The sequence below is a fragment of the Apium graveolens genome, chromosome 10 (assembly GCF_009905375.1).
Source record: "Apium graveolens cultivar Ventura chromosome 10, ASM990537v1, whole genome shotgun sequence".
NCBI classification, from domain to species: Eukaryota; Viridiplantae; Streptophyta; class Magnoliopsida; order Apiales; family Apiaceae; genus Apium; species Apium graveolens.
This window is the reverse complement of record NC_133656.1, coordinates 93,638,235-93,665,490: the sequence shown is the minus strand read 5'-3', so window position 1 is coordinate 93,665,490 and position 27,256 is coordinate 93,638,235. Positions and strand designations below refer to the sequence as shown.

At 33.2% G+C, this 27,256-nt stretch overlaps 1 protein-coding gene across 3 annotated transcripts; it reads left to right on the top strand.

Moving 5' to 3' along the window:
- Positions 1-544: 544 nt before the first annotated feature.
- On the top strand, positions 545-27,256 carry LOC141689716 (callose synthase 1-like). Of its 3 annotated transcripts, none has more exons than XM_074494073.1 (43): positions 545-733; positions 2,779-3,015; positions 4,996-5,096; positions 5,988-6,109; positions 6,212-6,305; positions 6,459-6,569; positions 6,658-6,774; positions 6,857-6,949; positions 7,037-7,128; positions 7,358-7,484; positions 8,582-8,719; positions 8,805-8,881; positions 9,920-10,013; positions 10,536-10,649; positions 10,748-10,865; positions 12,191-12,525; positions 12,609-12,661; positions 12,752-12,812; positions 16,597-16,678; positions 16,752-16,801; positions 16,880-16,966; positions 17,766-17,882; positions 18,001-18,089; positions 18,212-18,296; positions 18,376-18,536; positions 18,628-18,751; positions 18,844-18,941; positions 19,023-19,134; positions 19,649-19,800; positions 20,777-20,886; positions 21,121-21,246; positions 21,400-21,468; positions 21,553-21,742; positions 21,821-21,974; positions 22,350-22,469; positions 22,548-22,663; positions 22,819-22,902; positions 23,441-23,553; positions 23,658-23,887; positions 23,975-24,772; positions 24,864-24,914; positions 26,357-26,542; positions 26,729-26,865. In XM_074494073.1, the coding sequence occupies exons 2-43, from the start codon at positions 2,826-2,828 to the stop codon at positions 26,744-26,746; spliced, it is 5,559 nt and encodes a 1,852-aa protein (XP_074350174.1). In that variant the 5' UTR covers positions 545-733; positions 2,779-2,825; the 3' UTR covers positions 26,747-26,865. The 3 variants fall into 3 exon arrangements, with proteins under 3 accessions (XP_074350174.1, XP_074350173.1, XP_074350172.1); XM_074494072.1 differs by having other exon boundaries at positions 547-733; positions 26,789-27,256; XM_074494071.1 differs by having other exon boundaries at positions 549-733; positions 26,759-27,256.

The following is a 27,256-nucleotide window of genomic DNA, read 5'->3' as shown; positions in this document are numbered from 1 at the left end:
GCATGTCTATAGCTGGTATCCGGCATGTAGATAGCTGGGGTGCCTTCGGCATGTTTATAGCTGGTGTCCGGCATGTAGATAGCTGGGGTGCCGCTTCTCCAATCTCGTTTTATGCGATTGTTGTTTCTGAACATTGGCCTAACCATAGTTTTTACATGATATGGTCAATTGCGATGTTGCTATCTTCAGAAATGCTGGTGCAATTTGGATCGCCTGAGATGTCTTTGATTTCGTTTTTAGCTTCAAGAACTTTTAAATTCTGTGTTAAACGATCAGGAAATAAATCATTTAATTAATTTTAGTATGTTATTTGTTTTATCACCTGATTATATCGACAGTTGGGGTTTGTCCCAGCTGTATTATATTCAATTTAATGAAAATCTTCTGCATTTGTCAAAAAAAAAAAATTCTAAAGAAATCACCTACAATATATTGGGAAATTTCCCTTTTCGTGTATATTTAATACAAAAAAGCAGGTAATAATTGTATGTTGATGTGTGTATGCAAGTGTTTTGATGTGAGACACTACAATACAACTCTACTATAGTAGTCTAGTCCAGTAGTGTCACCCGCGTCTCATTCTTTATTCATCTCTCTCTCTCTCCTCTCTCTCTCTCTCTGTTTATTTACAAACAAAGTCTGTATGTATATGTCCACTCAATTATACTCGCTCAACTTATGCATGATCAAACCGAGCCTTTCTTTCAACATCTGATTCTCTTATTAGTCTTATGTAAGTCATCTCTGCTTATATATACATGTATTTTTATTTTTTCATTTCATTCATGATTGATCAAGATATTTACATGTTTTTTTAGCTGTACATGATTTTGATGAACCGTAATTTGCTGATTTATTAGGCTTGTTTCGTTTGGAACTGAATTTATGCTTTCGAACTAGTGAATTCGAGCTATCTATTGTTTTTATGCAAGTGATAAATGCGTAATTTAGTTTAGATTGTGTTCAAACCAGTGAATTCGTGCTCGCTATTGTTTTTAGGCAAGTGATGAATGCGTAATTTAGTTTAGATTATGTTCAAACTAGTGAATTCGAGCTTGCTATTGTTTTTAGGCAAGTGATGAATGCGTAATTTAGTTTAGATCATGTTCAAACTAGTGAATTCGAGCTTGCTATTGTTTTTAGGCAAGTGATGAATGCGTAATTTAGTTTAGATTATGTTCAAACTAGTGAATTCGAGCTTGCTATTGTTTTTAGACAAGTGATGAATGCGTAATTAGGTTAGATTATGTTCAAACTAGTGAATTCGAGCTTGCTATTGTTTTTAGGCAAGTGATGAATGCGTAATTTAGTTTAGATTATGTTCAAATTAGTGAATTCGAGCTTGCTATTGTTTTTCAGGTAAGTGATGAATGCGTAATTTTGTTTAGATTATGTTCAAACTAGTGAATTGAGCTTGCTATTGTTTGTAGGCAAGTGATGAATGCGTAATTAGGTTAGATTATGTTCAAACTAGTGAATTCGAGCTTGCTATTGTTTTTAGGCATGTGATGAATGCGTAATTTAGTTTAGATTATGTTCAAACTAGTGAATTCGAGCTTGCTATTGTTTTTCAGGTAAGTGATGAATGCGTAATTTAGTTTAGATTATGTTCAAACTAGTGAATTCGAGCTTGCTATTGTTTTTAGACAAGTGATGAATGCGTAATTTAGTTTAGATTATGTTCAAACTTCAAACTACTAAATTCGAGCTCGCTGTTGTTTTTAGGCAAGTGATGAATGCGTAATTTGACTTAGATTATGATCCTAGATAGTTAGAGTGAGTGATGATTGCACAATTTAGTTTAGATTATGATCCTAGTTAGGTAGAGTGACTTCCTCGATCTTTATGCCAAAATAGATATTAGAATTTTGGATTTGGTGACTTCACGAGAGTGAGAGACTTGACAATTTTGAATATAGTTTGTTCGTTTAACTCAGTAATAATAGGTTTTGTAATCTGTGGATGTGTAGTTTACTTGACTCATTTGCCAATTTTAGTTTTAATTTTGGAGTAGATTGTTTGGCTTCTGTATTTGAGTAGCTTATGTTTCTTTTGTCTGAAAGGAATGCTTAATTTACGTTATGATTTGATTTGAGTTAGGTAGAGTTCAACAAGTTTTACGAGAAAGTAAAGATTTTTTTTTTGCTTAATTGGACTTGAAGAGTTTTCTAGTATATTTTCGAATGGTTTAGGTTTATGTAAACATCTAGTGAAATAAAGCTATTCTTGTCTGGTCAGCCTATAATCCCTTCACTTATTTACACTTACTCTATCACACTTGATCCCTAGAAAGTATGGCCCTTTAAAAACATTGGATCACTTTTTAGTTCATTTTGGGGGATTATTTAATCGGCTCAGGTCCAGAACAAACGTGTGTTGCAACATGCTTATCGCTTTTAATAAGCGCCACAAGGAAAATACACTAAAACCATAACCATTAGTGCAGCACGGCTAAGTGGATTTGGTATTCACAAAATCAAAACAACTATCCTGTCTTAACGTGCTTAATAACACTGCAGTAAGTATGCTTTATCATAAATCGGCCATGGACCCAGACCGTCATTAATACTGCCTCTCACTAGATATCATTATAATCCCATGGAAATGATTATATTTTTGTCTATAAGATAATAATCTTTTCAAATTAGAGTATGTAAGTTCGTAGTCCAGGGATTATGGTTCTGCGATTTAGAGGTACTAGATAAGTTATGGTTTTAATAATGGCTGGGAATTTCTGTATAAAGGAAGTCATGACTTTTATGCAATGACTTGCTACAGGTAATTGAGGAAGTTTGATCTGTTTGGTGAAAAGGTCTGAACAAAACATGGCTTACAACAGAAGGGGGTCTGATCAGCAGCAGCCAAGAAGGCCGCTTCTGAGGACACAAACTGCTGGTAGTTTAGGGGAAACTATGATGGATAGTGAAGTGGTACCATCATCTCTAAATGAAATTGCACCCATTCTTCGTGTGGCTAATGAAGTTGAACCCGCCAATCCCAGGGTTGCTTACCTATGTAAGTCTAAGAAACACTTCTGTAGTTGATTCATTCTGATTCTATATTTTTTGTTTCATTTTGAAGCACCTTTGCAATTGTTAATAACTAATACGTAATGAATGGTGAGATATATTTTGCTACTTACATAGGATATAATGTATTTACCATTTTATGTGACTGGTCGTGAAAAACTGTGAATTCATCTACAGAAATTTTTTTACTACATAGAATACAAATTAAATGTCTTTCTTAAAATAAATATTTTGATCCATTGTTCATATTCCAAACAAAATTTTATTAAATAGGAATGTTTTTCTGAAAATAAATATTTATTCATAGTTATTAAGTTATAGACCAAATTAAATGAAATTAAAGGTTGAAGTTGTGGGACCCATGAAATGGATCTGAAGAAATCTGCACCAAGTGCTTGAGGGACATTTGGCTTGCAGAACTAAGTAGATATTTCTTTCCATGTCAACTTCCTCCAATCTAGGTTACACGAACTGCAATGTGTTCGATCAGACATGCTTTCTGTGGAAGCCGAACATGTAACATGTGTACTGTTCAGTTTTGCTAGATTTTAAAATTTAATTAATGTGGTCGTATACACTTTTTTATGAGTAAAGTATATATATCTTTGAAGTTGAAAGTACACTCGTATTTAATACAATACTAATATTTTATGTGCCCATTTGGGAATCTTAAAATAAGTAACTTATGACTTAAAATGAATAAGTGACTTATAAGTGATAAGTAGATGATTCCTTATAAGTTATACAAGTGTTTGGATAATTTTACTTTTAAGTCAGAATTTTATTTTACTAAAATGAAGTAAAATAAATATTTTTTAATTATAATTATTTTAATTCGTGAATTTTAAATTAGATTAACATTTAAAAACATATATTTTAAAATAAAGTTAAAAAAATTAAAAATCAAAATAAGTTATGAAAAATTACGTCATTACTAACATTCAACTTATTAGCTTATAAGTTGTAAATTTGACTTATAAGTTGAGTCGAAAAACACTTATCGATAAATACTTACGGGCTCGTAGATGAATAAGTTACTTAAATCAATGCAGCCTAACCGGCCCTACATATACTACCCTAGCATGCAATGTACTACATACAAACATAATAGTATACTTATGTACTATGTTCTGTTATATTATACTACACTATACTAGTGTCTTAGTATAAGTATATCATAAAATGGTGCAATATGCTTTCAAGTTTTAGGGTCTCGATGTGCAGGATCTCCATGGTGGTATTTTAAATAAATGAATCGGCTTTTAAAGGCCTGTATATTGGCATCGTCGATTTGAGTAGTTGTCCTTTGTGGGATATATGAATTGGTGTATTCTTTAGGGCCATGGGTTTTACTTGTTAGGCAATTCATCCAAAAAAGTATGGATGGGATCTTTATGATATTCTTGGGGGGATCTTCAGAATCCAAGTGCGCAGTTCATCCTCCTTGCAGGATGGTATCCATTTCATTTTTCCTATGTCAGCATGTAGCATAGTTCATCCTCTATGCAGGATGGTATTTATTTTGTTGTTGCTATACTTTCAACTGAAGTATATTATAGAAATAAATGATATTATACTCTTCCTAAAACATAGTTATCTCTTGTAAAAGCTTTTCTTACAAAAACACGTGTAATTATATGAACCTGTACCTCATGCTTACATGTAAATCGTACAAGAATTTGGGAAAATGTTCTTACTTTATCTGTTTTCTTTCTGAAATTATATTGTATTATTTTTACAGTCTTCATGCCATGGGGCCCATGGTAAACATAATTATTACAATAATGTGTTTCTATCTTCAAATTGAAATACATTATTTAGTAACCTAGTAACCTGAGAGTAACTAAAAGAATCACATTATGTTAAGCTAGATTGTAAGTTCCAGAAAGATTGATACTACTTTTCCTGGACACAAGTGCGCCCTTTAAAAATCCAGAGCGATCTGATGCGCTTAAATTGTTATCAGGCCGGTTCTATGCTTTTGAGAAAGCTCATCGGCTAGATTCAACATCAAGTGGACGCGGAGTTCGCCAGTTTAAGACTGCCCTTCTTCAACGCCTAGAACGGGTATGAAATATTATTTCTCTTGTTATAACTAGCGCGCTTACATTTCTTTATCTTTTTAATGTTTCTAATTTTATTTTATTATCGACTTGAACAGAAATATGCTTGTTAGTTAAGGGTTCGGTATATATCATCACATATTCTTGACAAATTATATATGATTGAACTTGAAAGTGCTGATTCTGTGCATGCTTAAAGTTCAGATTACTTCATTTTTAGAGTAGATTATAGACAAGATATATTAGAAGACTTTGATTAATTTCTCTTGACCATTTTTAAGGCACGATTAAAGGATGGAAGTAGCTATAGCTACTTTTATCTGCTAACTTGGGGCTGGTGACTATAGTAGTGGGTCAGTATAGCTAATCCTAATCTAAGAGATTCTGTTTCTGTAATATATCTATGGCCCAGGGCCAGAGGTCCACACTAAACAATTATTGATATATTTGGTATGTCCAAGCTGACCTCGAGTTAATACTGAATTTTTCCATCTATACAGCTGTATTGTCATATTTCTGCCACTTGTTTAGGTAGAGTTTTAATACTGTCCGTTTTTTCATAAACATCAGCTTTATCGGATGTACATTGTACATGTGCTATGTCAATTTTTTTTAATTTAAAATTAAGCTTAATCCTAAAAAACCAGTAACATAATTAAATTCATAAATGTTATACAAAAGAAAATGAGCAATTCAATGGACCAACCGTGTTTAGCAAGCAGTTTTGATTTTTCCTTTTGTGTTAATTAGTTCATACAACCTTCAATGCTAATATAACCCTAAAAAATAATGCCGTCATTTCGTGTTTTTTTCCGGTTAGGTTGGTTGTGATGTTTGTTTGCATCATTTGCTCATTTCCACTTGGATCTCTTATAAAATAACTTCTAACTTTCAGGAAAATGAAACTACACTCGCAGGAAGAACAAAAAGTGATGCTCGTGAAATGCAAAGTTTTTATCAACATTACTATAGGAAGTATATCCAGGCTTTGCAAAATGCTGCTGATAAAGCAGACCGGTAATACATTTTTTGCATCATTGTGACTCTTTAGTTGGAGCTCCCAACTTATGTATTTGTGCTTCATGGCTTTATCTGAAACAATATAGTTCTTCTATCCAGTACCCGTCTTACAAAAGCTTATCAGACTGCTGCTGTTTTATTTGAGGTTTTGAAAGCTGTTAATCTGACAGAAGATGTTCAAGTGGCAGATGAGGTGATACTTAAGATTCTTCTTTTGTGAATCTCAAATATGTCCAAATTAAATTTCTGGAAAATTACTACTTGTATAGTCATATTTGCAAAAATTACCTTATCTTGAAGTAACTTCAAATTTCATATATATCTATAATATTATACTGATATGCAGATTCTGGAAACCCACACCAAGGTTGCAGAGAAGTCAGAAATCTATGTTCCTTACAATATACTTCCTCTTGATCCTGACAGTTCAAATCAGGCAATCATGAGATTTGCCGAAGTCAGAGTTGCTTCCTCTACTTATCTTTGTATATTCGTAGATGTAAGATTAAACTGGGATTTGTTACCTTACATGTTTGATTTGGCAGATTCAAGCTTCTGTTTCTGCTCTACATAACACCAGGGGTCTGCTATGGCCTCAGGGTCACAAAAAGAAGTTAGGCGAAGACATTCTAGATTGGCTCCAGGCGATGTTTGGTTTTCAGGTGGCTAACTTCAGAACTAATATAACCATTTCTCTCCTTATTGTTTTATTTTTATTATAAGATCAAATTATTGTTATTACAGAAGGATAATGTGTCAAACCAAAGGGAACACTTGATATTGTTGCTGGCAAATGTGCACATACGCCAATTTCCAAAGCCTGATCAGCAGCCTAAGGTAAATCTGTACTAATTTTAAAACATTGGCATATCATTAATTAAGACTTTGTAACCCACATTACCTTTTCATATAATTATTGTTCAGTTAGATGACCGTGCTCTTACCGAAGTTATGAAGAAACTTTTTAAAAATTACAAAATGTGGTGCAAATATCTGGGGCGCAAAAGTAGTCTCTGGTGAGAAAATGTTCCAGCTGTCAAATTGTAACTTTTGTTTGTAAATATAGTGATGGTGATTATAGATCTGGATATCTCTATCTTTTTATTTTATTTTGAAATCAACAATTATTTATCTTTTTTTTTTATTTTTGCCTCTTTTCCTATCTATCCTTTTAATTTATGTTTAGTCTATCTGGTTCATCATCCTCATTCCCGGTTCATTATCCTCATTCCCGCTCCATTGCAGGTTACCTACTATTCAACAAGAAGTACAGCAAAGAAAGTTACTATACATGGGTCTATATCTTCTAATATGGGGGGAAGCTGCAAATTTAAGATTCATGCCAGAATGCCTTTGCTACATCTATCATCATGTATGCTTGAAATATGTTGCTTTTACATCTCAATGTTCTGTATATACACTTAGTTTGATGTTCTCCATCTGCTATATAAAATTATTTATTCTTGTTCAGATGTCCATATCCTCTTGCCTTTGTCAAATATTCTTAGCCGGGTGTTTTGACTATTTAAAGTGCTATAACACTTTCAAAATCTTCTGTTAAAAGTTTTTCAAACTTTTTTAAAGGCATGGAAAGATACTAATGTTACCTGTTCTTAGAAGGAAGAAATTTATCATTGAAAAAAATATTTTTAGGTAACTGACACTCTTTGGTAATTTACAAGACATTTTAGATTCAGTTATTAAATAAACCTACATAAATATTCAAAAAATAATGAACCTGAGGTTTTTATTTTCCTTGCTTTTTAAAAAATTTCAGATCTACCAGCACCACCCAGTCCCACGTTATTAAACTTTTTTTTATAAAATATGTAATTGTTGGTCCAAGTTTTCTACTGCTCTGCTTGTTAGCCCAGTGGACGACATAAGTTTACAGTAAAGTTGGCCATTGTTCAACTGGTATCTCAAACTTGTTTAGTTATGTGTAAAAGATTTGTTTTATATGCTGCTGGAAAAGCAAAATGAAAAAACTCATCAAAATTTTGGATACTTGACTCATGAAGCTTATTGCACTCTATCCATGTAAAATTTCTTATATACCTGAGCTAGAACACAAACCAAGGTACATGAAATTATAGCAACTATTGAAGTTGAGAAATCTAATTCTCTCGACTGTCTTTACGGAACTTCAAAACTAATTCTTCTGATTTTCGTTACAGAACTTCAGAGGACTAGTCTTAATGTTTGTTATACTACATGGGGATTGTTCCTTCTCTCATTTGCACATCTAGCTGGGTCTATCTGATGGAAATATGAGTTGCCAATAATCGTAATCACAACTTTTCGTATGTTAATCTGAAAATAGTAAATTTGGATCATCTATCTGTAGTAGATCTAACGGTTCTTAAGCTTTTTCATGTATAGTGACAACCAAGATCTTTATTATGCTTATTTTTTTTTATGAAATAGTTGGTCAGTAATACAGCTAAATTTCTTTGTTCTGTCCACCAGATGGCTTTTGAGCTGTATGGTATGTTGGGTGGTAGTGTTAATCCATTGACCGGTGAGCATATCACGCCTGCATATGGTGGAGACACTGAGGCTTTCTTAAAGAATGTGATAACTCCAATTTATAATACAATAGCGAGGGTGCGTTTTCTTAATTTTGATAGTCTATATGAGTTCTTTTGACAACTTCTTTGGTACACTTATAACTTATTTTGGTCATTTGCAGGAAGCTAAAGGGAGCAAAGGAGGAAATTCAAAACATTCCCGATGGAGAAATTATGATGACTTAAATGAATATTTTTGGTATTAACACTCTAATCTTATTTAAATTTGCTTTTCCCTTCCGATATCATCTGCGAAATCTGTATTACAACTGCATCCTAAACTAAATATCTACCTATGTATCTTAGTTTGTCCCCATGTAGTCTCATTTTAAATCTGTATTATTTTAAATATTTTTTTTTCAATTATACACCTCTTGCTTTTTACTTTATAATAATCGTCATCAGCTGTAAGTAAAAGAAACTATAATTAGAATGTACTGTAATGCACATTAGATTTCACCAACAAATCACAAATAGATTTCTTTGAGTTGTTCAATATTGATTCGCTATTAGAATTTCACTAAAATGTGCAACATATTAGTTTTGGCATAACGTTAGAAACTTGAACCTATGTTACCGGTCGCGGGTACAGGTGTTGGAGAAAGGGTGCGGATCCGAGTGTCATATTCTTGATTCCAAATAATTTAGGATTCATGGATACGGATTTTAAATTGGATGCCGGTGCAGGAATTCGGCACGTAAATTAATACATTATATACATTTAATTTACATTTTTAAATATAGCTTCATTTATAACGTAAACGTACATAAAATTTTGAATGTCACATTAATAGCATTAATCAGAAGAACAACGTGATAGTAGTCATCAATGGACATTACCTTCTGGAAACAAGTTGTTGCGAGGCCTTTCAAATAATTTTGTACTAGATTGATTCACGACCCTTTTTATATATGAAGGATCCACTTGGATCCCATACCCACACCTATGTCATATTGGGTCGATGCGGGTATGAGGGCAAAACTGAAGAGTCCTTGTAATGGAAACTGGAACTGACATGAGGAAGTTCCAATTGAGCTTGATATTGGAAGTGTTTCATCTATGTATATACACTATTGTAGTATAGTTGATTAATGCGAAGTTTGTCTGTGGAAAAGAATGAGTGGAAGAGAACAAGAATAAGAGTATGCTTGGAGTTTTTTGACACTGTAAATGTCTGTAGTTTCAAACAGGTGTAGTTATATATGGAAATATTTAACTCTTTGGTTATGTTTGTAGGTCTGTCGATTGTTTCCGACTAGGTTGGCCACTGCGCACTGATGCTGATTTTTTTTGTGAACCTATTGATCCACTCAAAGGGACGGATAATATCGTAAGTTATGATTGTCGCAGTCTGATTATTACTCGGCATGCTTAAGATATGCTGCTTCAGTAGTTATCTATTTATTTGGACCATCTCAGATTATATTTATTAATATAATGATTTATCTTTTTTGAAATCAAGTATGTCTTTATATTGCTGCGAAGGGTATATCACCTAAATAATAAGTCGTCTTGAATATCCTCTAACCTACAGTATACACCAACTGATGCCTGAAGATCATAAACCATAAGCTTTATGGTTAGAAACGTATTTGCATTCTAACCCCTTCTAGTCTTGAATTTACATTGACTTGGCTGATGAGTAAATGTGTAGCAGTGTAATGTTGTATGCATGGAGCCTGAGTGTTTTTTAAGGAAGTCATGGTAATGTACTGGTTAACCTAGAAGCATATACAAGTAATCAGAAAATATATTTTCCAGTAATGTGCTTTTGAATAGGTTGCATATAATAATTAGAAAATAAGTTTGTTACAGTCATTAGTGAATTTATTGGGATATTGGTGGTTTACAGGACAACCTTCAGAGTCGGTGGGAGGCAAAAGTCAATTTTGTTGAGATACGTTCATTCTGGCATGTTTTTAGGAGTTTTGACAGATTGTGGAGCTTCTTTATTTTGTCATTACAGGTTTGACTTTGCAATTATTTGTTATGTAGTTTGCTAATTGCTTTCCATATGTCTCAGATATCTAACTGTTCTATTGTTGGATTATTCATTAACTAAAGGTTATGATAATCATGGCTTGGAGCGAATCAGGAGAACCAACTTCTATATTTGTTGGTGATGGGTTCAAGCGAGTGCTTAGCATCTTCATAACAGCTGCCATATTAAATTTTACTCAAGGTGAAGTTGATACAATCCTCTGATGGACAGTTGTTTTAAATTTTGTGTTTTGCACTTATTTATGTTTTAGATTCTTTGAAAACAAGAAGTTAGTTTCCTAGTGTCTAAATTTTTTTTCCATTCGAACAAAAATCGATTGCAAGCAATCATCTCCAAAATTCATCAGAATTGCCAATTGAGGATGTAAACTTGTCTCAATCAATGCACTGGTGCTTTGAGTAGACATCAAAATGAGTTTTCTTCTTACCTACTGTTAATAAATGAACCAACAGAACTATGAGATTTGCAAACAGCATAAAAACAATTCAAACTGTGTTTAGCTGTTGTTCAGACCACCAAAAGAGTGACTGCGGGACTGAAAATTGAAGGATCCAATATCTTTCCTTGAGGGCAATAATGTGTGCCTGAAAAAAGTCTGGATTCGATTCATACTAAAACTGGATATTGTTGGTTGTATATGGACGAAAGAGAACCTTTACAGTGAAGATTTACAGTAGATATTCTACTTCAGTGAAGGGTACTTCCTGTCAAAGATATGCTCTCGTAATATCTTCCTGATAATGGTTCAATACAAAATGTGGTAGTAACAAGAAGATCATCAAACTAATATTAATTTTAAGTGCTACTAAATTAGAAGCTTCAGGATAAAATGAAATAAAGATTCTTTAAGTAAATCTTTTACTTGGCACTTGAAAGGTCTTACAGTGTTGGCTTTCTGCAAATTGTTTTATAAAAGTAATTGTCTGTCTTTGAAAGCAAATAGGAGCTGCTAGAACATCAGCCCTATTGATTTCGGTCTTTTTGGTTCTTGAGAATGGTCGCCAGCTCTAAGACATTCACAAATTATTTCCATCAATGTTCTTGGAAACAGAGGAGAATGCACTGGGTTGTGGGAATGAAATGAAAATTCTACTGATTAGTCGAGTCAATAGAAGTGCTGCCGTTTAACTAGATGTTGAACTTTTCTTATGTTCTGTTAGATTTTCTTTTTGCCTAGTCAACTTGGTTGTCCCGTACATACATATCTATGTGATAATTGACAAGTAGTTCCAGTTACTTCTGACACCATCTACCTGCAATCATTTATCCCCAGTCTTTGAACTTCAATTTATTGTTGATTTATCAATGATACTTTGGATTTTATTTTGGCATATGGTTTTTGTTCAGGCTTCTTGGCAATACTCTTTTTTAGCGAGTCATTGTTAGAGCGATGATATCATGATAATATAATAAAGTATCCACATGTAGAATATGGACAAAGCCTAATAGCTTCTGATTACCATCTGCATTTATAAAGCAATATCCTGATGTACATCTTTCTGCAGCTATCCTTGATGTTGTAATGAACTGGAAAGCTAGGCACAATATGTCAATGCATGTAAAGCTCAGGTACATCTGCAAGGCTGCCTCTGCGGCAGCTTGGGTGATAGTTTTACCTGTAACGTATGCATACAGTTGGAAAAATGCTTCTGGAGTTGCAGAAACCATGCAAAGTTGGTTTGGTACCAGTCAGAGTTCACCACCGTTGTTCATTTTGGCGGTATTTATTTACTTATTGCCAAATGCGCTCTCTGCACTGTTATTTTTGTTTCCATTCATCCGCCGACGTTTAGAAAGGTCGGAGTACAAGATCACCAGGCTCATCATGTGGTGGTCTCAGGTAAGTAGCACCATTCTTCAATTTTAATCAATGTTATTTTTAATTAGTCCATTTTTCATTCTCAGTATTTCTGTATGTTGCAGCCCCGGCTTTATGTTGGCAGGGGAATGCAGGAAAGCACGGTTTCTGTTTTAAAGTAAGTGCATAGTAATGCTTCTTTGCACATTAACTAAATCAATGTTTACAACTACTCTGTATGATTAATCTAAGTTTCATGAACATTCAGGTACACTATGTTTTGGATTCTTTTAATAGCAGCGAAGTTAGCATTCAGTTATTATGTGGAGGTAAGCAATTCATTTATTCATTTTAAACAACTTATTCTATCGAATTCAAAGTGCGCTACTGTATAGAGAGGAATATATGTTTAAGTTTTGTTTAGTTGGCCAAGATTGCATGTTGTCTTTCACCTGTTCACAAGAACTGCTAAGTCTACTGGGTCATTGAAGCTAGTTTATTAAGGTCTTAGATTACAGGGCATGAAATACATTCTGACCCAATCAGTAATAGATTTAAATTTTATAGCAACTTGTATTATAAATTTCTCTTGTAGTTACTTTTTAATCAAGTTTTTCCTTGCACTTAAAAAATATAATCTGCAATTTGTTTAGTTGGTGTTTGGTGATTTATATTGGCAGTTTGTTTTCACATACTAGAAGGGACTTCTGTAGCATAAGAACAGTAATTAATAGATACATAACTAGTGTGCTAGGTCTTGGGAGAGATCATACATTAAAAACAAGGATCATCAGTTAAATGCTCAATTATCAATATCGCGTTTTCTTTAACTTCAAAATTGATGATATAGAAAAGAAAGATAGCACTTCTTAGCACAGACGTATTGCACTAATTGTTATAAACGTCTTATCTACACTTTTTTAATAAAAGCTGTACACTTTTTTATTAAAAGCTGAAACCCCTTTTTCAGTAGAATGCTCATGAGTCGCCTATATGTTTTCAGTATAAAACATCTAATTATTTTAGAATAATATCTGAGTTCTATATCCATCATAACACATTTACTTAAATGTATATTAACTATCTATAATATACAACTTCATTATATTCTATTGGAAATTTAAAGCTATTGCAATGTTTTTAATTAATCTTATTAGAATCATAATTTTTTTCTCAAATATAAAATAATAGTACCCTAAAAGGTGAAACCCCTTATCAGCTTGGGTGGAATGCATCATAGTACCTAAATTTGGTTGACTTAAACGAAATATTGAAAGTTTTGGTTTAAAGGTTTTCGGTCATTTATTAATAATATTATTATATTATTATTACTAATACTACCCAATTGCATTTCTTAACTAAAATATTAATGAACTTTCTTAACTAAAATATGAAATCTTTTCTATTTTTTTTCAACTAAAACATCTCCATAACCAATTACCTTTATCAACTAAAATACAATTTACCCTTTTCAATTAAAAAACGTTACCTTTTTCAATTTATTCCAAGTAAAACATCTCATTTTCCAAAACATTACGGGAAAGTCTATTAAATAAAATAGAATAATAATATTCTATCTTTTAAGAATCAACTAATCACCTTCTTCAGCTAAAACACATTACTTTTTCTATTTTTTTCTAACCAAACCCCCCCTTTCTTTTCCAAAAATGACATGCACAATTCTATTTGATAAAATAAAATATGAATGTGATAATAATTAATAACCAACTGATTACCTTTTTCCAACTAAAACGCACTACGAATCCAATTCAAATTAATAATATAATATTAAATAAATTCAACTGAATTAAATTAAAAAATCACACACTATTAAAGTAAGTCCATGCATCGAACGTGTTTTAAGCTAGTAATATATAAATACATAACTTCACTTAATTTTTTAGAGTTCTAGATCCATTGGAATATGTTCACTTAATCTTACTAAAATTATAAAACAATTCTAACTATATTATATTATAATAGTTATATGGTATATATTTGATTTTATTATATTTACTTTTTTCTTTTGACAGGATTTTATTATTTTTACTTGGTCATATACAAATCATGAAACACTCCAAGTTTTTACTTGGTTGGTGTACCAAAATACCCACTTTTGGGGATTAATTGCCCAAAATACGATGTTCCACCCAAAATACCCGCGAAATACGCATCACGGGGATGCACATTCAGTTTTTCAAAAACTTGCAAAAATACGCGAAACTGAAATGCGTATTCAATTTTGTCTTATACAGAATATGCATTCCTTCAATGCGCACTTTTACAAAAAGAAGAATGGCACACGCATGTTCAACATGCGTGTTCTGTGTAATTTTTTTTAAATGCAAATACGCATGTCCATAATGCGTATCCAGCAGGTTTTTTAGGCATTGTCATAAATTTTTTTAAGGATAATTAAGTAAACATAAAATATAAAGGTGATTACGTAAATATTGAAATCAATAAGAAAATTAAGTAATTTAACGAAAAACTGTACCAATTAAAGTTTCAATATTTCGTCTATCATAAATTAATGGGATTGTCGGGTCTGAGGATGACCTCGGGTGATTTGACTGAGGTTAAAAGAATATAAGTGTAGCATAGTGGTATTTTTGTAAATGCAGGGGGGTTTTGTTTATATTTACAAATTTTTCATTAAAATTTACATGGTAAAATGTCTTAACCTCATGTAATTTTCCTGAGGACACCCTCAGGCCCAGTTTTCTCTAAATTACTAATCAAATTGAATATCTAGAGACATGATTGTGGGCTCTCAATTTACCTGAGATCGAATCGGCTGATTGTCAGAATATGGGTGTTTGTCTATGTATGTGTCATTGAGGTTGTCTTTGTCTCCATATCTGTGTGTCTCTGTCTCTGTAGATGGTATCTATTATAAGATTGTACAGAGAATTATAATTGATCAATAGAATCAACTGGTTTTAAATTGAATTAGAATCAGTGTAAAGTTTGAAAATAGAATAAGGGTAATTAAGTAATTGAATAAAGGACCGTATCAACCAAATTTTTAATGTTTCGTCTATTATATAATAGTATAGATGTATATAATATTAAATATGTCTATAATATACAAAATTTTAATAATAAATATGCATCTTATATATATATATATATATTATATTTATATGAAATTGGTGCCGTTTGGTTTTTATCGGTTTGGTTTCACATAGAAATAAAAAATAATCATAATATATTCGATTTCTAAATTTTAAAACGTAACAAAACCATTATCGAATGGTGCGGTTTTTGCAGCTTTTGTTTTGGTTTATGTTTCCGATTCTGATTATGCTAATCTCTACAGAATCCTATTAAAACTATTATATCGTTTTAGTATAAATCATAACTCTCTTAGCAGTTAAGCTAATCAATGTCAAATCCTATTCATTGGGTGGAAAATCATAGTAAAAAGTTTTGATTATTATTTATTTGTTTGTAGTAAGTTATAGTTTACTAAATCCTATAAAATTTTGAAATCATATGAATATAAATCATAAGTAAATCATACATTATAACCCATATGATCAACGTAAACTTGATATATTAATTTCTATAATTTTTTATGATAAATCTGCACTCTTTGGTTATCACATACATTTATAATTTTTACTCTATATGCAGAGATATCGACTTACTATCTCACTAGAAAGCAATATAGTATCACTTTGCTTGTAAAGGTCATAGACTCATAGGTGCATGTATTTTCCTTTCCATATCTTTTTTATTATATTAACATCAAGGGTGCTCGTTTTGGTTGTGCAATAATGGATTGCACATACAAGGTTTAAAGGAGGAGAATTATTGTGACTCTCTTAGTCATTCTCAGCAACTAGAGCATTTGGTAACCTGACAATTCTTCTATTTATATATACAAAACTGGTATTGTATCAACATAGGTTTTGGGTCTGTAAGCAACATGGTATATTATGACTTGATAAATTCTTATCGAATATACAATCCTAGCTATCCTGATTTCTGAGACCAAGACTAGAATGGATTAGTGAGTTGTTAATGCTCTAGATACTTATTATTTTGGTCAAAATTTTGGTCCTTTCAGACTTGAGATATGCTCACTTGTTCTGTAATTATTTGCAGATCAAGCCTCTGGTACGTCCAACAAAGGCAATTATGAAAGTACGCATAAACGCTTACATGTGGCATGAATTCTTTCCTCAGGGTAATCTGTTAGTGATAAATCTAATTTTATGTTATAACGAAAAAAGAGCTTGTAATCTTATTATCTTTTGCAGCCAAGAACAATATTGGTGTTGTGATTGCACTGTGGGCTCCTATTGTTCTTGTGAGTTATTTTTTGTCCTGTAATAGGTGTCTTATTTTCCTTTGGGATTGTTGTCTAAAGCCCATTAGTATCTTACAGGTTTATTTTATGGACACTCAAATATGGTATGCCATTTTCTCCACAATATTTGGAGGTATATATGGTGCATTTCGCCGTCTTGGAGAGGCAAGTCGCTCTTCATGATGTCTTGTACATCAGTTGGATTATTCCATATTTTTATATGTTTTAGTATCATGCTCTCTCTGGTCCGTGGTAGATTATTTGAGATATAAGGATATCATGTTCCCCAGTGCCGGGTTGTCTGTCCAAGAAGATTATATTTGTGCAACAGAAAGTAGTCTTCTTCTTCTTATCTTGTGAGAGTGAGTGGTCAGCTATGAACAGCGGAATCATGTTTCTCATTGTAGTCAGAGGGAATTCATCTTTCACGGTTCTCTTTCCTTTTACGCGTTTTCTTAAAGTTTGTAACCAATTGCTTCACCTTCTGGCCTTTGGATGCTGAACTCATTGTTTTTACTTTCAAAATACTTACTCTTAACATCAGATACAACCATCTACAATTTAATAAGTTCGACACTAGCTACTCTGTTCTTTTCAGTGTCCTCTTCTTTATTCTTGAGTATTTAAGATTCACCGACACTAACATAGGAAAAACTTTTGCAAGCCAAATTATATACTAATTTTTTATTGGAAGAGTACATTTTATAGAACAAAATGAGATTTTGAGAACGTCATGGGTAATGAAGTAGGAAGCACTTAATTATAGATACAGACATACAGTAAAAGATTTCAAGTTTATATCTAAGATTTTTATATGTTTTAAAACATAATGCAATTTTTAAATGGTCTGGGGCCCATTTATGTATAATTGGATCCCATGGATGAATTATTTATTGACTTATACGTGTCTATACCAATCAAAGCTTAAAATTCTCCTTTTTATCTGTATTTCTATCACTTGCAGATTCGAACATTAGGTATGTTGAGATCAAGGTTTCTGTCACTACCAGGGGCATTTAATTCCTGTTTGATTCCACTAGAAAATAAAGAAAGGTCGAAGAAGTTTCGCAAGTCTACTGAGGTACTGTATTGTTCTGAATCTCTTGGGCATATGTCTTGCTGGCTGTCTGTGTTGACTACCTTCAGTGTTGTCAGACTATATACCCTTTTGACTTTGGCAAGCTTATTGTTGATTGTAGATCCCGTCTGACAAGGAAGCAGCCCGGTTTGCTCAATTATGGAACAAGATTATTAATAGTTTCAGAGAAGAGGATTTAATTAATAATAGGTAGACAGGATGTCAGTTCTCAAATCTACTCTAGCTGAGTATATTTTTTCTTTACACTATTCAGTTGTTTCTGTATTTTTTTCTCCCGAAAGTAACCTTGTGTGTGTACGTGAATGAAACAGGGAAATGAACCTTCTACTCATGCCTTCTGGTGCCAATCATGAGTTGGGGCTCATCCAGTGGCCTCCTTTTCTACTTGCTACCAAGGTTTATTACCATTTCATTTAGTTGCATAAACTAAAATCTCAGAACAACTTTAGTTATCAATCATCTGTCCACTATGCAGCTTCCCATAGCATTGGATATGGCGAAAGATTATAATGGGAGAGACCGTGAGCTGAAAAAAAGGCTAAATGCAGACAACTATATGCGTTACGCTGTTCGTGAGTGCTATGAAACATGCAAAAGTATCATGAATGATTTAGTTTTAGGGCATCGTGAGAAGATGTAAGTTTTCTACTATCTAAAATTTTTTAGATGGTGGTAGAGTAATTGCACAGTTTTTGTTAATTGACTCGAATGTTTTTTGTATATACAGTGTTATAGAGGAAATTTTCACCAAGGTTGATAATCATGTACAACAAGACGATCTGACAAGGGAGTTAAATATGAGTGCTCTCCCTAGTCTCTGTGATCAGTTTGTTCAGCTTATTGAGTATTTGGTAAATATCTATGATTTGTAAACTTTTTCCGCGTAATTATTGTTGATTTTAATATGTTTTTCCCTTATTTCCTTACACTATTTATCCTACAGAAAGAAAATAAGCCAGAGGATAAGGATCAGATCGTTATCGTCTTACTTAACATGCTAGAGGTGGTGAGCAGAGACATAATGTATGAGCCAATTTCTAGGTAAATAAATCATGTGGGAAGAATCACCTTCAATTGAATGTAAGTGTTGCTACATATTTATCTATTTTAATGATTTGTTAGTTTGTTAGATCCAAACCATGGGGTACATGAAGGAATGATGCCTCTTGAACATCAATTCTTTGGTTCACTTAACTTTCCAATTACAGAAGAACCAGAGGCATGGAAAGAGAAGGTGATGATCTGATTATACCACAATCCTCTTCATGTTTATGGTTATACCATTTTTATTACTGCTTGTTTGTAGTTTAATGTTACTCATCATCACTTAGTCATTCAAAATACAAAATGGAAAACTAAGATAACACCTTTTTACAATATAAAAATTGCAGTGAACTTTATGATGCTATACTTTGTTATTTTTCTTAAAAGATGTGAAGATTGTCCTGTATGGTTTCATCACTTTCCAAATTTTTTTAATAGAAATGAAATTCTTTTTGTCCAAACCAATACTTGCTATCTACTAATTTAAATGAATTTTTTTGTAAGAACTTTGGGAGTGCTATCTGCCAGGTGATTAGTATTACTTTCTGATGCATCATTGCTAGCTGCAACCTTAGACATGGTTCCTCTAGCATTTTTTAAAATCTGTCTATACATAATCATGTGTTATTTACTAGACGAAAAAAATCGTAAGGTGAATAAAATGAAAATTTTTGTGAATAAATATTACAATGACTGACCCTCAGATTAGAAGGGTCCATCTATTGCTTACTGAAAAGGAGTCGGCCATGGATGTGCCAGCTAATTTGGAGGCTAGAAGGCGCATCTCTTTTTTCTCAAATTCACTGTTTATGGACATGCCCGCTGCTCCCAAAGTGCGCAATATGCTTTCCTTCAGGTAAATCTGAGCCTTCTTCGAGCTCACTTTAATTTGATATAGTGACATATATGAGTATTTAAATACCTGAAAATGAATACCAGTAAATAAATTCGGCCTCAAAATTCCATCTTTCAATCTACGCACTTGTATTTTCTAAAATTTGAAACTCATATATTTTAATAGTATGACACACAACAATGTAACAACTTTAAATATTCATCTGTAACTAGACCATCTAATCAGCATCAAATGTTTGATTTCATTTAGAAACTTTTTTTTAATTACTGTTAATATATATATTTTAGAGATTTGTAGTAACTAGCAAAGCAGTCCATTATAAATGATGTAAAAAATTGATTTCACATTATATTTTATATTCAGAAATACGAAACTCAGATATGATATGGTATCGAAATAAATTTTTTTGTTATTACAAATTTATGCTTTTTTTTTGGAAAGATGTGTATTTATGTATTATTGTGAATGTAAAAATAAAAATGTACTTAACACAAATTCCGCAAATAATCAGATATTACATTTCCATGATGTTTTCTCTTTAAGTGCTGAAAGCTATGGAAATGTTACAGATAACGTCAATAATATAAATCTATTGTTAAACTTGCCTGTTTTATTGTTCTAAAGTAAAGCATCATGGGACTTGGTCATTTGGTCTTTGTTAGATGTACTATCTTGGTATTTGACAAAAATTAGAAATTATTTTCTGTGTCCAACCGAAACTAATTTGTTTGACGATACTTGGTTAAATTGCTTTGTTTTTTGTAATGCCAAATATATATAATATATAATGAACATAAATCAGTTATTAGTCAAGGTTTGGTCAATTTGACCAAGAAAATTCCCACAAGTCATTTAAGTGGTAGAGTGGGAGCATATAAATAGTCTGTAGGACGTAAACTACCATTTGCAAAGCTTAGGTATTATGTCATTCGCAGTTTTCCACTTAATGCATGTGTATATTTAATTTCATTTGCAGTGTCTTGACTCCTTACCTCGAAGAGGAAGTTCTTTTCTCCATTGATGGGTTGGAAATGCAAAATGAAGATGGCGTTTCAATTCTTTTCTACTTACAAAAAATCTATCCTGGTCAGTTTGCGATTGCCTTGCCAGGGTTCTGTGTCCTGATTAGTTGTCATGTTACAATTTTAACATAGCACATTGTCTTAGAATAATATTTTTAAAGGAATAATGTTGTAGGGAAGAGTTTCAATTTTAGATTAAATGTGCCATTGATGCATCATAAACTAGTCCCACGTAAATGAAGAGAATTTTAGCATTGACCCACAGTTGCATAATACTGAATAAACCTGTATGATGCAGATGAATGGAACAATTTTCTTGAAAGGGTTGATCGTCGCAGTGAAGAAGAACTTAAAGGAAGTTTAGAGTTGGAAGAAGAACTTCGGCTGTGGGCGTCATATAGAGGCCAGACACTGACAAAAACTGGTAGGAGGTTTTGTTTTATCATAGATTTGTTTTTAGCGAGGCTTTGATATTTCAGCTAACATAGTAACAGTACTGTAAGAATTATTTTGTTTTTTGTCACTACTTTTGTTCATCTAGTAAGCATTCACATGTTTGCTACTTTTTAAAAATAAGTACGAGGTATGATGTACTATCGACAAGCGTTAGAGCTTCAGGCCTTCCTTGACATGGCAAAGGACGATGGTATTTACCCAACTTAATTGTACTTCTGGTCTTACTAATGGCACTTGAAATTTGATCCTTATACTGGTTTGCATCTCTTTATAGTGTTAATGAAAGGGTACAAGGCTGCTGAGTTTAATACTGAGGAAACCTCAAGGAATGAAAGGTCATTAATGTTCCTATGTCAAGCTGTAGCAGATATGAAGTTTACCTATGTGGTGTCTTGCCAGAAATACGGTATCCAGAAAAGATCTGGCGATCCACGTGCACACGACATTTTGAGGCTTATGACAACGTATAGCTCCAGAAATCTAGTCATTTCTTGAAGATTAGTTTATTTCTTGTGATTGGCTGATGCAATATCCTTTGGCAGCTATCCTTCACTTCGTGTTGCGTACATTGATGAGGTGGAAGAAACTAGCAAAGACAAGTCGAAGAAAATGGGTGAAAAGGTTTATTATTCGGCTCTTGTGAAGGCAGTACCAAAGTCCGTTGATACTTCTGGTCCAAGTCAAAACTTAGATCAGGTACATTTTTAAAAAAAAAATTGTCAGTGAAAGAGCATTGGAATTCTTTTACCAGAGACATCTGTCTCTTCTGTTTTGCATTCTCGGGAAACATCTAGTTGGATTTTAGTCAGCTATGCACAGAAATGAGCAATGCATATTTTTTTTCTATCTGAAATTGAAATTATCAACCTTTTGTTAGTTTATGCTAGTGCAAACAAATTTCTAATGAATTACCAAAACTGCAAGATATCTATGTTTAATTTGCTGTTACTTTAACTATAAGAGACTTTTCATTTACTTATATTTTTGTGCTGTTTTGAATTTTTAAATTTCACTAAATCATTTCTTGTAGTACATGAAAGCCATATTTTGTTTTCAATTTGTGCTTTTCAGGTTATTTATCGGATAAAGCTTCCTGGGCCTGCTCTGTTGGGCGGGGGAAAGCCAGAAAATCAAAACCATGCTATTATATTTACACGAGGAGAAGGCCTGCAAACTATAGATATGAACCAGGTAGCTGTATGCATGTGTATAGGACGCACGAAGCTAAATTTTTATTAGCTCCTTTAGTTAACTGTTCTTAAAATTTAGGATAACTACATGGAAGAAGCCTTTAAGTTTAGGAACTTGCTTCAAGAGTTTCTTAAAACTCACGGAGTAAGGAAACCGACAATACTGGGATTCAGGGAGCACATATTCACTGGAAGGTGCTTAAATTGCTGTTACATAAGTTGTATTTTCTTCACCTATGATGCTGTAGCAGATAAGAATATATTCCAACCATGTACCAATGTAATGTTTAACCTGCAATTTTCCACGTATGTTTATGATAAAGTTCTTCTTTTTGTTGTTTTTCCTGCAGTGTTTCTTCCCTCGCATGGTTTATGTCGAACCAAGAGCATAGTTTTGTAACAATTGGACAGAGGCTGTTGGCTAACCCTCTGAAGTAAGTTACATGGCTTGAAAGTTTTCAAGTATAAAATTGGCATGATATAAGAAAGAATGATTTGTATTAGTAGTTTACTGAAATAAGTTGGTTGACAACATATTGGAGCCACTAGATATAGAAGTTATTTTTATATACCCAAAACTCATAAAATATTTCATGATTGGGCAGGGTAAAGTTCCCAAAAGTTACCAACTTTTTGATGGAATCATATCAGTTGAACCTCGATGACTGAAGAATTTTATTATTCATATATCGAGGTTAAAATAGACTGTCTCTATTATGTTTAGAGGGAGAAAAAATATTTATTTATCTGAGTTCTACTGTTGTACGTAACCTTACCCTAAAATATCTACCTGGTTCTGAGTTGGAAATTCATGTAATATAGGTAAACTTGTTTACTCTATAATTTATACACATTGTGTGCAACATCATTTTCAGTGGTTAAGATGTTAGATTGTATTACAAAAGTATTGTTTTCAACTGTTCGTCAAATATAGATGCCCTAAATTTTACTGCTTGTGTTTTACTTATTCAGAGTTCGGTTCCACTACGGGCATCCAGATGTGTTTGATAGATTGTTTCATCTGACAAGAGGGGGAATCAGTAAAGCATCCAGGATCATTAACCTAAGCGAGGACATATTTGCAGGCATAATCATTTTTCTACCGTACTTATTGTTACAATCAAGTATGCAGATATGATTTTTTGGTAGCCATGCTCATGTACATATGTTGTTGGCATATATCATGCAGGTTTTAATTCTACCCTACGGGGAGGAAATGTTACGCATCATGAATATATACAAGTTGGTAAAGGGAGGGATGTTGGGCTCAACCAAATTTCCATATTTGAGGCAAAAATTGCATATGGAAATGGGGAGCAGACAATGAGCCGTGACATATATAGGCTTGGACATCGTTTTGATTTCTTCCGCATGCTGTCTTGCTATTTTACTACTGTTGGGTTTTATTCTAGTACATTGGTATGACATGAAAAACACCTTTATTACAAAGGGGTCTTGGAATCTGTGACCATTTATTGTTTTCTTACATTTTTGCCTGTTTGGCAGATATCTGTGCTTTTGGTATATATATTTCTGTATGGTCGCATTTATCTTGTGCTAAGTGGACTTGAGCAAGGAATGAGCAAGGAACAAGCAATTCGAGAGAACAAGCCACTTCAAGTAGCTCTTGCTTCTCAGTCCCTTGTGCAAATTGGAATTTTGATGGCACTGCCAATGATGATGGAAATAGGTCTTGAAAGAGGATTCGGAAAAGCATTCAGTGATTTTGTTCTTATGCAACTACAATTGGCACCTGTTTTTTTCACGTTTTCTCTTGGAACAAGGACCCATTATTTTGGGAGAACCTTACTCCATGGGGGTGCTGGGTATAAAAGCACAGGTCGTGGCTTTGTTGTGTTCCATGCCAAGTTTGCTGAGAATTACAGACTATACTCTCGTAGTCATTTTATCAAGGGAATTGAACTCATGATCTTACTTCTTGTATATCATATATTGGGTCGAGCATATAGAGGCGTTCTCGCATATTTGTTGATTACGGTATCTATATGGTTCATGGTTGGAACATGGCTCTTTGCTCCCTTTCTTTTCAATCCATCCGGTTTTGAGTGGCAAAAGATAATTGACGACTGGACTGATTGGAATAAGTGGATCCATAACCGTGGAGGGATTGGTGTGCTTCCAGATAAGAGTTGGGAATCTTGGTGGGAAAAAGAACATAAGCATCTTCATTATTCTGGGAAACGTGGTATCATCGTAGAGATTTTTCTGTCCCTGCGCTTCTTTATATATCAGTATGGACTTGTTTACCACCTGACCTTTACAAAGCGCAACAAAAGTTTTCTGGTAAAGCCCTCAAATCTTTTGAATCATATAAAACTTGTAAAAGTTTATTTGACATAGAGTTGTGTCAAATGTGATATTTGTTAATTGACAGGTATATGGAGTATCATGGCTTGTGATATTTTTAATGTTGCTTGTGATGAAGGTATGTTGTATTTATACTTTTCTAGCTTGTAATTGACACCATTTTTTTCCTCTTGAAGTTTACGAGACACATCGTATCTTATCACTCCAAATTAATAACTAGAGTAAAAAAGCTCTGAATTGGATATGGCACTACACCACTTGTCTTTTTGGAGAAATTCTAAATAATAAGATAGCTAAATGCAAGTATTTCCTAAAGCAAGTAGATTTGCACCTCCTGTCACCGTATGAGTTTTAACTTTTTTGCTTAAGGCTTAAATAACTATGGATCTACTTTCGAAACGGTATGTCATTTTTGTTTCTATAGCTAACTTGTATGATGGCAGTTGATTATTGTTAAAGAGTATAAGATCTTGTTCGGGCCTTCCTCTAACACCTTAAGGTTTTAGTGTGACTGGTTACTTAACAATTATATTGTAGAAGAGCATACGTTAACATTTGACCTTTTATTTGGGACAAACATAGACTGTACATTATCATCTGAGTTTTAAATTTGTGAAACCCACGTTTTGCAAGTTTAAGGATGGAAAACATATCTATGATGATATTTTCTATATCTTAAATAAAGGAGGAAGAGCCCTGTATGATGAAATCTTACTTTTTCTACTTATCTACTGATGCAGTTATCTTAAATTTTGGGTTTCCTGTGCTTAGTTTGTAGCCTAAGTAAATGGTCACATTTGCGGTCAAAGAGATTTATATTTTCTGATAAATAATATTTTTATTTAAATATGTTGAAAGTGGTTTACGAGACTAACAGTGAATTAGAGAAATATATCACTTCTGCTCATGTCTGGGAGCCACTACAGATGGATGGGAAGTTTGGTTCTAGGGTGGGTTGGGGAGTGCTAGGGAGCTGCGTATTCTAGTGGAAGTGCTTTAGGGTAACCAAAGGGGAGGGTCTGATCTTCTGTCCATGTTCTTAGCAGTGCACTTTCTGCATACTCTTTTTACGTTGTTACTTATTAAATGTCATGCTGCCTTTTATCTTCGATGCCTTTTCTACTTTCTCAAAATTTTAATTTTTTCATGGTTTTCACATTTCTCAAAATTGTCCAGCTTTTCTCCATAGTGGGTACTGGTTGGGTGTGTGTGTATGTGGAAACAACCTCTTATGTGAGAGATGCAAGTTAATGCATCTCACTCTACTAAAAATTAGTTGCATACTTGATAACTGATGGAAGTGAAAGGAATCTGCAATGCTTTTTAAGTGTTATAGAACTTTATATCACAAGTAGGTGACAAGTTTTGGGAAAATTTCTTAAAAACAAAAAGAAACTGTAGGCTTAAATTTACAAATTTGGAGGACCATTTTTACCCCATTTGATTCTTTACGAGTGAACACTACCGAAATATAGGCTGTAAGATACATTCCAGAAGCTTGACTAATGCTCTGCTTCACTTGTACATTCCTTTCCTAAGTTATGATATTTCTTTTCGTAGGGTGTATCGATTGGAAGGCGAAAATACAGTACCAAGCTTCAGATCGTGTTTCGTTTGATCAAGGGTCTTGTATTTATCAGTTTCATGACTGTTCTTATTACTCTGATTGCACTAGTCGGCATGACTTTCCGTGACATCATAGTATCGCTTCTCGCGTTCATGCCAACAGGTTGGGGATTACTTCTGGTAAGTTCTCACTTCTATTTTCTGGGTTTCCTCCATGCTTTAGATTTTCAAATTTTTTTTTTGCAATAATTATCTTTACAAGCAAATCCATTGCTTTTATATCCTTTCTCCTAGAACTTTAATTGTTTCTAACACAAAACACTTTCCGATGCATCTTGTCCTGCGTCATCTCTTCAATTATTACAGCTTGATTTTGCTTTCTAATGTAAACTTTAGATTGCTCAAGCTTTAAAGCCATATGTTCAGCGAACTGGAATCTGGCCCTCGGTTCTGACACTTGCGCGTGGATATGAAGTAATAATGGGCACATTGCTATTCACTCCTATTGCATTCTTAGCTTGGTTTCCTTTTGTGTCGGAATTCCAAACACGTATGCTATTCAACCAGGCATTTAGCAGAGGTCTGCAAATATCTCGTATCCTTGGCGGACAAAAGAAGGACAAATCCTCTAGCAACAAGGAGTGAATTAAAGCCCCTTTAAACAAAAACCTGGTTGTAGTTCAGTATGTGGCATCAACTCATGGGATTTTGGATAAACCACAGAAGATATGTTGATGATATACAATATAAAAATTGTAGTTGCACTATGTTACAGGTAGATGATTGACAATAGAAGTAAAATTGTAGTTGCACAATAATACATGTAGGAGATATATGTAAAAGTTGTAGTTGCATAATAATCCTTATAATATATACATATACTAACTTAGAACC